The sequence below is a fragment of the Scomber japonicus genome, chromosome 5, assembly GCF_027409825.1.
Source record: "Scomber japonicus isolate fScoJap1 chromosome 5, fScoJap1.pri, whole genome shotgun sequence".
Taxonomy (NCBI): Eukaryota; Metazoa; Chordata; class Actinopteri; order Scombriformes; family Scombridae; genus Scomber; species Scomber japonicus.
This window is the reverse complement of record NC_070582.1, coordinates 28,348,557-28,358,843: the sequence shown is the minus strand read 5'-3', so window position 1 is coordinate 28,358,843 and position 10,287 is coordinate 28,348,557. Positions and strand designations below refer to the sequence as shown.

Here is a 10,287-nt window from a genome sequence, read left to right as displayed (position 1 = left end):
AAATAGAAGAACAACACACATAAATAATAAAATAAATGTATAAATAAAATTATAAATTGGGTTTTATTCATTTTTAGTGGCTGATTTTACTTTTTACATCATTAGGCTACCATATAAAATGGGGCACTAACCCTGACCTGAACTTGGCCTATACCTCCCCATCTCCTACTTCTATTCTGACTGTGAGATTTTCTCAGCAGGTAGAAGCTACTAGTTCACAAACTAAAACTCGAGCACCCACTGTTTTGGTTTCTTTTGGCGCTTGCACCCCATGCCACCCCCGGTAAGATGCTACTGCCCATATCGCCCCTATCAGAATCCCCTGCTGCTATTCAGCATTATGGCATTTGCAACAGTTAGACTGCAGTACACCACTGCACTGATTGGACAAATAGTAGGTAATGGCTCCCTCAGGTGGACAGAATTGAATAATGCGTTTAACATCACATAAACATGTCATGTTAAACACAACAACATACATTTTTGAACATGAAAACCATGTTGTATGTATTTTATATCTAGATATGAAATAAAAACAATATTGAGTCTGTATAAAGAGGAAAAGACAAACATCTGTGTCTGACTATTATTTTAGCCACTATGGTGAAATCCTTACTGTAGTTCAACAAGTGTCTGACTGGATATTACACTTACACTCCAAGTGATGACATCTCCTCAGGCTATAAGAGAAGTTGACAGGCCTGACCTCAGCTGCTGGGAGGGTCTCCAGCAGTGAAGAGATAGATGTAATAAGTCACAGTCCTCCCTCACATGATTTTGAATGTGCTATTTGATAATAACATCACACATACACAAGAACAGACTTCATCATACTTCATCACATGGATGGAGTAAAGATTAACAGTTAAAATGTCAGTAAAATGTCTAGAAGATGGTAATCCTGTGTATTTGGACCCATACTGAGTAAAGTTGTTGAGAATATGTTCCTCAGGATTTAGAATAAACAAGCAGATATCATGGAAAGGTTGCTCACATCAGACATGACTGACGACTGTGGCATGAAAATTGAGATAGGCACATTTGGCATGTCTCTAAAATGTTATCTCTTGATTGGTGCAGATCTTTAGGTCAAAATCACAGGATTGACAATGATTGACATTATGTAATCAGGCCACAAGAGTGTGCAAAGGTTGTGTGTGTTAGTAAAGCTATAAGAGATTGAAAAGAAGCAAGTGAATTAGTCAGAATTACAGTTTCATCATGTTTGCATCTGTGGCTCTTCTCCTGGTGGCTGTTTTGCTTCTGCTGCTCCTCTTTGGGACCCAAAGGCCTAAAAATTTCCCTCCAGGCCCCCGACCCATCCCCATCTTTGGAAACATCCTGCAGCTCAATCTGGAGAGTCCCCTCGCTGACATGGAGAGGGTAAAGAGTGGATCTTAAAATATAAATATGGTCACTATTTTTGCATTTGTGAATTTCTAAACCCTTATAGTTTATTAGCTATAAAGATCTGAAAAATAATGGATTTTGTTCAATAATATGTTTTTGTTTTGCATCGGATTCCGAGAATGCTATGCTGTTCCTTTCCCTACTGTTTGACTTGTCTGATTCATTGAGCTCTTCACATAAAATGACTAATTACATTGATATACAGTTGGGTTCTGTCATCATATTCATATTGCGGATAATTTATCATCATTTAAGTCCAGAGGAATAAAAGTGCTTTAGCTCATTTTGTCTTCTCTTACTAATAATAACAGCTTGTTAATAATTGACTCATTACACTGACCGATTGTACTGAGTATAGGTCATGTCAACTATGTACGCTTGCTATGATCTACTCTGTGTCTCTGTCCTCAGCTAGCCAAGCACTATGGTAACGTGTACAGCCTTTACATCGGGCCCAAGCCTGCAGTCGTCGTCAATGGCTTGCAGGCCTTGAAAGAAGCCTTTGTCACCAAAGCTGCAGACTTCTCCGGCAGACCTCAGGACCAAATGGTCAATCATGCTATAATGGTGAAAGGTTGTGGAGCAAGTTTTCTGTCTTTTTTTTCTAAGCAGTGATTATTTTGATAACTTTATTATAAATAGGTATGTCCTATCACCCTTTGCTGTTTCTGAATAATGTTACTGATAATCTAGGATAATATATAGTAATTTATTATACTTGACATTAAAACCAGCTATATTTCCTGCTATTGCTCAAGTGTAAGGGGAGGTCACACTAAATACTTGCCACTTTAGCTAATAGAAGCTGTTTTCTTCTTCTTTTCTTTTCTTTTCTTTTCTTTTTCTTTTGTTTTTTAATACTGCATATACATTTCCTGTATTTTATGGTTGTATTCTATTATAGAGACTGAGAAATAATTATATATGGTCATTATAGCATTGCTGAAACAAAAAATCTAATGGTTACCTGAGACTTTTGCACAGTACTGTATACCATGACTTTAACTGTGCAGCATACCAACTTTGCTAGAATGCAAACATTAGACAAATGAAATGTGTGATGATAATCGTGCATTTGTTCAGTAATTTAATCTTCTTTTCACTACATGAAAGGCCATGTTAGAAATGTATACTGCTATAAGGAGGTCAGAGAAAGTCTAACATCCACTTAGATGCAATCAGGTCACAGTCACACTCTTTATACAAACTCCAGTATGTTCCAAAACTAAAATGGGCATGTTTACTTTCAGGGGGCAGAAGGTTAAACTAACGACAACAAAGTCCAAAGTGTGTGAGACAGGCACAAATCTCAGTGATCATGTCAATACTATGCTCTAACACTCAACTCCACAATGTAAAAATTGTCATGCATCCATTATTTTATTACATATGTATTAACAGGAAAAATGTGTTCAAAAGGAAAAGTTCTTGTTTGCTTAAATCTAAATGATGCTTCATGTAAAATGACCACAGTTTTTTATACCAAATCTTAAAGGATAGCTTCACTTTCAAGTCTTTAAACAGCAGTCAGGTGTCAGAGGTGTAAAAGATTTTCCCTGCTGTAATCATTCCTCCTGTTCATACTGCCTATTTAAAAGAGCTCCTTCAAATGTACTTACTGTACAGTGTAAGTGACGGAGGCCTAAATCCAGTGTGTCCACATAGTCATTTAGTGCAAAAATGCATTTAAAGTTGATGTGAAGTTCGAGTTAGTCATATCAAGTGAATATCTGCCACATTTACAGTCTTTTTAGCATCAAGTTCCCTCTTTGTGTTTCCTCTGACTTGACTAATTTGGATGACTCAAGGTTCATATTAGTTCAGAAAAACCTAAATATATTTTTGCACAGAAGGAAAGGAGGACTGGGGATTTTGTCCCTCCATCACTTAGATTGTAAATGCATTATGTATTTTGACTTCAAGATGGCACAGAGCAGTGCAGCAGCTTCTCAAGCTCCCAGTGTTAGTGTTAAACCCACTAATCTAAACATTACCCATTAGGTACAGTTCAGCCTCACTTCTGGCTGTAATTCCTCTTGGACTGTGAGATTTTTTGTACTGCTCACTTAACCTCTCTAATTTAATTACTTATTTATTATTTATAGATTATAAAATGATTAAAATGATTATTACAGCAAGAAAAACAGGTTTCAAAGTTCATTTTTGGCTTCTGACTGTAACACATGAAAAATTGTGAACCCGTCCTTGAATCATCGAGTAAAGTTAACCACATATCTCTCCGAAAATAGTTAAGTATGAAGTAGTATGAAGTGGAAATACTAAAGTAAAGTAAAAAAAAAACTCAAAATGCTTTAAGTATAGTACGTGACTAAACTGGCAAAGCAAGTAAAAACTGTCCTTCTTTTCCACACAGAAATAATAGCTAATGAATCACAGAAACACTCTTAGAGACCACATGTTGATTTTTATGGCGCCATCTAGTGGTAGTATCAATAATGACACTGATGGACTTTTTCCACATACAACGCTTGAGCCATCAGTATAATGTGCCATCTGATGTGTTTATAACAGGAGGTCATTAGAAGCTTCAACATATAATAAAATTGTAATGAAATCATTGAAACGTCATTCATTATTATTATATGTTTTTGTGTGCAGCTAACGCTCCAGGAGTGATTCTGGCAGATTATAGCCCCGGCTGGAGAGAGCACCGACGCTTTGGTCTGATGACCCTGAGAAACCTTGGTCTAGGGAAACTGTCCATGGAGCAGAGGATTCTGGGAGAGATACATCGCATCATAAAGCCATTGGAACAGAGCATCGGTATGTCAGCTTCTCTCCTATTATATCTTTTTCATAATTTTATTACACTTCACACCTTTATCAGCTCTTTCAGGTCAAGTTTAATTCATGTTTTTTTTTTGGTTTTCAGGTAAGACCATGAACCCTAAATTGCTGTTCCACAACGCAGCCTCCAACATCATCTGCCAAGTCCTGTTTGCGAGGCAGTTTGAGTACGACGATGAGTTCTTGAAGTTTTTTGTTGACCTTTTTCACAAGACCTCTAAAATAATCAATGGGCGTTGGGGTATGGTGAGTCACATTTTTGAATACAAAACCAATCAAACAAGGTATCCCTACTAAAGTTGTGGAGGTAGTATAACAGGATAAGTTTATGTATCATACATGTAAGAACAAAAAGAAGTGGATTTGGAGATGGATCATGTTTCAATACTACTTAGAATGGGATGAATTGAACAGCTGTGGCTCCTTTCCCAACACAATCATACAACTGACATGTTCTTTAGTTGATGAAACAGATACGATGAATAAAATCTAGGAAATTTGTGGAATCTAGACTGTCTGAAGTTTTCCTTACAGTACTGACAATACTCATCTCAGAAAGACTTTAATTTTTCCTCCTGATTGAAGTTTTTATTCCAATGATGACCGAGAAGACTGAGACTTTGAGACTCTTGTTAATATTATTGTTATAAAGTCTTACTGCAAAATATTTAATAAGTTCAAAAGAATCCACAGTCCACTAAGATGAGTTGGAAAATTAAAAATTAAAAATTAAACATTAAACATAAATTCTGGATTTCAATGAGACATTCTAAGAATTTCTAACAAGGTAATTTCACTTTTTTTATAGAAAAACCTTGTTGTACGCCAATTATGATTCAAATCATATTGTATTTTTAAATGTGTTAAAACAGGCCTGGAGGGAATCTTTAATGATTTTTCTCTCTCATACAGATTTATGACTCTATTCCCATGGTGCGAAACCTGCCACTGCCCTTCCAGAAAGCCTTTAAGTTGTTTAAGGTATGTTTCGTAAAGCTTTTATTTCCAATTCCTGCAACCATGTATGAGTTAAGTAGGTGGACCACTATGTAGTCTATAGCAGAAGAAATGCCCTGATCAATGACAGTAAGAGGGAAAGCAGGAAAGGATCATGTAGGTAATAATTAGTCGCCATGCCATGCTTGCTCATGTGGGAATGTTGGGTCACAGTCTAGACCTGCTCTGTGTGTAAAGTGCCTTGAGATGACTTTTGTTGTGATTTGGCGCTATATAAATAAAGATTGATTGATTGATTGATTGATTGATTGATTGTGGATTCATCATTTATTCTTTTGATCATAATAATTAATAATTGTTTTTTAAGCAAAAATGCCCAAAATGAGCAAAAATGCTGTTTTCAAATGTTAATTTAATTTTTATAATTTTTCACTATTTTATTACGTTATTTATTGATAATGAAAATCATTTTTAGTTTCACCTATAATATACTATAACAAACTGCTTACATCAAGATTTGGCCATTAAGTGGAGCTGTGTGTCTCTGTAAATTTAATTCATATTGATCAGCAGAGCATAAAAAGAAGTAAGTCGTGGTTTTGGACAATAAAGCCTTACTTATACTGAATAGAAAAAGAAAAGACATCCATGCCCTTGAAAGACATTAAATCTTATGTCAAAATTCATTTAAAAACATTTGTTAACCTTTTTTCTCCTCACAGATGGCACATGAGAGACGTCTGGAGCTGTTGGCTGAGAACAAAAAGAGCAGAGTTCCTGGTAAACCACGACATTTCATAGACTGCTACTTGGATGAACTGGATAAGGTGTGTATCTCTCTTGGTGGTTGATAATGACGGAGTAGTTTGTAGTATTTCCTCTCTCTTTTTCTCTCTTATCTGGTTGCAAAGAGAGGAGATGATGGCTCATCATTTTCAGAGGACCAGCTTTGTGCGTATATTCTGGATCTTCACTTTGCTGGGACTGACACGACCGCCAACACCATGCTCACTGTTTTCCTCTATCTGATGAACTATCCACAGATACAAGGTACCTGTGGAATCAGCTGACACATGCAGAAACACTCAAATGACAGACTGAGACATATCTTGCATAGTTTTCTACTTCCTGTCACACTCTCTTTCTGTATTGCTCAGAGCGCTGTCAGCAGGAAATAGACAAAGTCCTGGATGGGAAGGATCAAGCTAGTTTTGAAGACAGACATCAGATGCCCTACGTGCAGGTAGGGATTCATATCACATACAATAAAAGTTATTGGATCATCATAGAAATGGTGTTGTATATCTGAGATGTTGCAATGCTACAGTAACATATTGTAACAGCTGTCTCTATCATGCAGGCTGTCATTCATGAGATCCAGAGGATGGCTAACACTGTTCCTCTAGCTGTTTTCCACTCTACCACTAATGACACAGAGCTGATGGGATACTCCATACCCAGGGTAACTAAAAAACATCATTTGTGCCATTATATATATATATACATATATATAATATATAATAAATATGTGAGATATATAATAAAATCTCACAGTCCAAGAGGAATTACAGCCAGAAGTGAGGCTGAACTGTACCTAATGGGTAATGTTTATTTTTTTATTTTTTTGTTTTTTTAAAGAAAACTTCTTCTACTTATATCATACTAATATTCCTCTGAGCACTTACAGGTCAAAATCACTTCCCAAGAAAAATTTAGGAACTTTTTTTTAGTGATACAAATGTTTCCCATCTCAGGTTCATTTTTACAACTGTATGCTGCTCTGTGAAGTACTGTTCAAAGCCAAAGAACTTAATGTGAAGTTCAGGTAGAGATCTACATGTAAATGATTCAAGACGACCTTTTGACTGTAGTTATGCAGCCACTAAAACATGACTTTGGTTTGAGCATTCAGTTTGAGCGTCATATGGCTCCAATGAAGTGTTGGAGCGAGCAGATATGGAGTATCTTCTATATGATACTGTGAAAAGTATTCTAGATTTGAAGAAAAGTTATCAATACATTTAAGGGTAGAGTCGAGAGTTTATGATGTTAACTCGTGATTTTACATACATAAATGCACATTTTGTGTGGCAGTCATAAACCCATATTTCTCTTCTTCTCTAAAAGAATAAAATATAAAATAAAATAAAAACATTTGTAAGAGTGGTCTAGTATAAAGTTGATTATTTCAACATTAATTCTAGCACAAAAAAGTGCAAACACTGATATGAAGTGTTGTTGCAGCATAAATATGTCACATTTTCATAATTAATGACAATTTGATCAATTTTGCATTGAACAATGTGAATTGGCAAACCCAGTGCAACATTGTTTATGAATGGAAGAATGAATGGTTATTTGATGTCTTCCTCTCACAGTTTCAGCTGCTCTACATTTACTGTATGTATAATTATTTGAGAAAATACATTGTGCTATGTCTTCAAATGACTACAACTATGTCTATACCAAGTGTCTTATTGTGATGATGTGAAAACCAGTACAGAGAGGAAAACTTTTGTCATGACAATGACAGAAAAATTCTCAGACGTCTCCTATCACTCTCATTGTTTTAGTTGTAGAGTATTAGCAGGTTCCTGTGTAGTCCTGTGTAGTTTAGAAAGTTATCAGTAGACCTGTCATGATAGCTACTTTTGTTAGACGATATATTGTCTCAGAAATAATCGCGATAAACAATATTATTGTCATTTTATACCACTGATATAATGATGATATAATAGCATAATAAGGCACGGGGGTGAATCATGGGATTGGAGAGTGGGAGCTACGCTTCTGTAAAAACACAGACTAACATTATGGGTCAGGACAGAGTTATTTACCTTTAATTCCATATAAGCAGTGCCGCTGCTTCTGCAGTTTTCATTCAGGACGTACACAGTGAGGAATGGAGGACACTACTTGCTTAGCCAATGTGACATGAGTAGCCTCTTAGCTGCTAATGTGAAGTGTGGCAATATTGAGGTAAAAATAAAAGATAAAAGTCATGTCCATAAGGCGATGATTATTACTACAGGCGTAGTTGTGAATATTTATTCATGTGTGAATATTGTGTTGGTGTAAAAATATATGTTTTGATTATCTATTATTACTCATACCCACAATATTTATTTCATATGTGTTATATTCTACGCCTTCATTGTTTGGAGGTTCACATTTTCCACATAACTGATACCCACAAGGTTTATCTGATGTGTTTACAGGTTTATTAGACCTCTGTTCTTCTTTATTGTTTGTTCTTCAGGGAACCGTCATCATTCCCAACCTGTCGTCAGTGTTGTTTGAGGAGGGACAGTGGAAATCCCCTCATGAATTCAACCCTGAAAACTTCCTCAATGACCAAGGAGAGTTTGTCAAACCAGAGGCCTTCATGCCTTTCTCTACAGGTGCGAGACATTGATTATTACATTCACAGATACACAGAAGATTGATGGAGAAGGTTTGAGTGAGAAAATATCACCAGGCAAGAGAAAAGTAAAGAAAATCACCACACTTACAATCAAATTTTACATTCACCATAGCTCCAGTAGAAAAGACGGTTGTAGTAGTTCCTTCTTGTTTTCTTAAACACAGGTCCTCGTATGTGTCTCGGAGAGGGTCTGGCTCGTATGGAGCTCTTCCTCTTCCTGGTGACTCTGCTGAGGAAGTTCAAGTTCATCTGGCCTGAAGATGCAGGAGAGCCAGACTTCACTCCTGTTTATGGGGCGACCCAGACGCCCAAACCCTATGACATGAAGGTCCAGTTCAGAAAAACCGCCTGATAGGTCATGACACTTGCAAGACAGAGCTTTCCCCCGATACTGTAACTGGGCTACTGACATATCAAATGAAATTCAATGTTCTGATATAAAACCAGTTTTGGTTGCACTAATTGCTATTTGTATATGAAGTATGACCTTGCTTATAGCGAGCTCCCCTCAGCTCTACGGAGAATAATCGCGTCTTTCACATAATTGTTTTGATTTCACAGTCTGCAGCTTCACCATTTTACTTCAGTCTCACCACTCATATCAATTTGCGGTTGCACACTGTTCCAACAGCTGTTTACCTGCCCAGCACCAGATACCAAAACATATGGGAAGAGTGGATAGCTCATTTATATTTAAACATTATAATGAGTGCTAATGTTGCTTAGTGTCTGCAGGGTGAGAAATAGTCTCATAGCATGTTAACAATAATAACTCATCTTGAAACATCATAAAAAAGATCTGTAAACCACACTGTGACATTTACTGAATGCAACAAAGCTGCTAATTGTGACAAATAACTGTGTTGTGAATCATAACATTATATCTTATCACATGAAACTACAAACTGCTTTTCCCAAAACTCACTTTTTCTCACATTGCTGGTGTCAAAATGAATTTGTGGGATTAAAACAAAATGTAACATCATCAGATCACTTTGTCATTTTGGTCAATAAAGAATGGTTTGTAGTTTATGTTGTCGATTTTAAAATATGCAGCCCATACTGTACATCAATGGAGAAAGTGCCTAGTCCAAGATGTTGCTGAAAAGGTTTATTGAGACTTGATCAAGAAGAATGAAAGAACAATCAGTATACATGCTCTGTCCTGATGGTCCCTTCAACTGCAGAGTTATGGTCCTCTGAGGATAGTCTTATAATAAGCCACACAGATAATGCCATAAGTGAACCATACCCAAATACATTCAGATCCTACACATCTACAGCATATAAATTTAGTCTAATTTAGTCTATTGGTGTACAGATGAGGACAATGTCTGGGAACATAGCTCAGCACCCTTGTCCTCGTTGTCCAAAATATGCAACTACAGCTACCTCTGTTGTTCAGAGAGACAGGCAAATACATCTCTGACTTTTGCTGCCATAGCAACACTATAAAGGTGCCTCCTGTTTTCCCCAAAAGACCAAGACCCAGCCTAGACAGTAGAGACAGTACAGACCTACTGTCTACTACTGTCTCAAGGGGAGACAGTGTCTCACAGTCAAGCCTTACAATGACCTCAGAGCCTAGTTTGGCCCAGTGTATGCCAATGTATGATACGTAAGTAATGGAAGATTCCCTAACATTGTACATATTCATTTTATGAAACTCCTTTTAAATTGTCTCCCAA

General features: G+C 36.6%; 1 protein-coding gene across 2 annotated transcripts; it reads left to right on the top strand.

Moving 5' to 3' along the window:
- Window positions 1-1,151: 1,151 nt before the first annotated feature.
- Window positions 1,152-9,626, top strand: LOC128358660 (cytochrome P450 2F2-like). Of its 2 annotated transcripts, XR_008321410.1 has the most exons (12): window positions 1,152-1,383; window positions 1,822-1,984; window positions 4,030-4,194; window positions 4,304-4,464; window positions 5,131-5,199; window positions 5,898-6,002; window positions 6,087-6,225; window positions 6,333-6,418; window positions 6,536-6,637; window positions 8,435-8,576; window positions 8,764-9,159; window positions 9,397-9,626. XR_008321410.1 is itself a non-coding variant. In XM_053319006.1 (11 exons), the coding sequence occupies exons 1-11, from the start codon at window positions 1,222-1,224 to the stop codon at window positions 8,949-8,951; spliced, it is 1,482 nt and encodes a 493-aa protein (XP_053174981.1). In that variant the 5' UTR covers window positions 1,152-1,221; the 3' UTR covers window positions 8,952-9,626. The 2 variants fall into 2 exon arrangements, 1 of the variants encoding a protein (XP_053174981.1); XM_053319006.1 differs by having other exon boundaries at window positions 8,764-9,626.
- The last annotated feature ends 661 nt before the right edge of the window (window positions 9,627-10,287 follow it).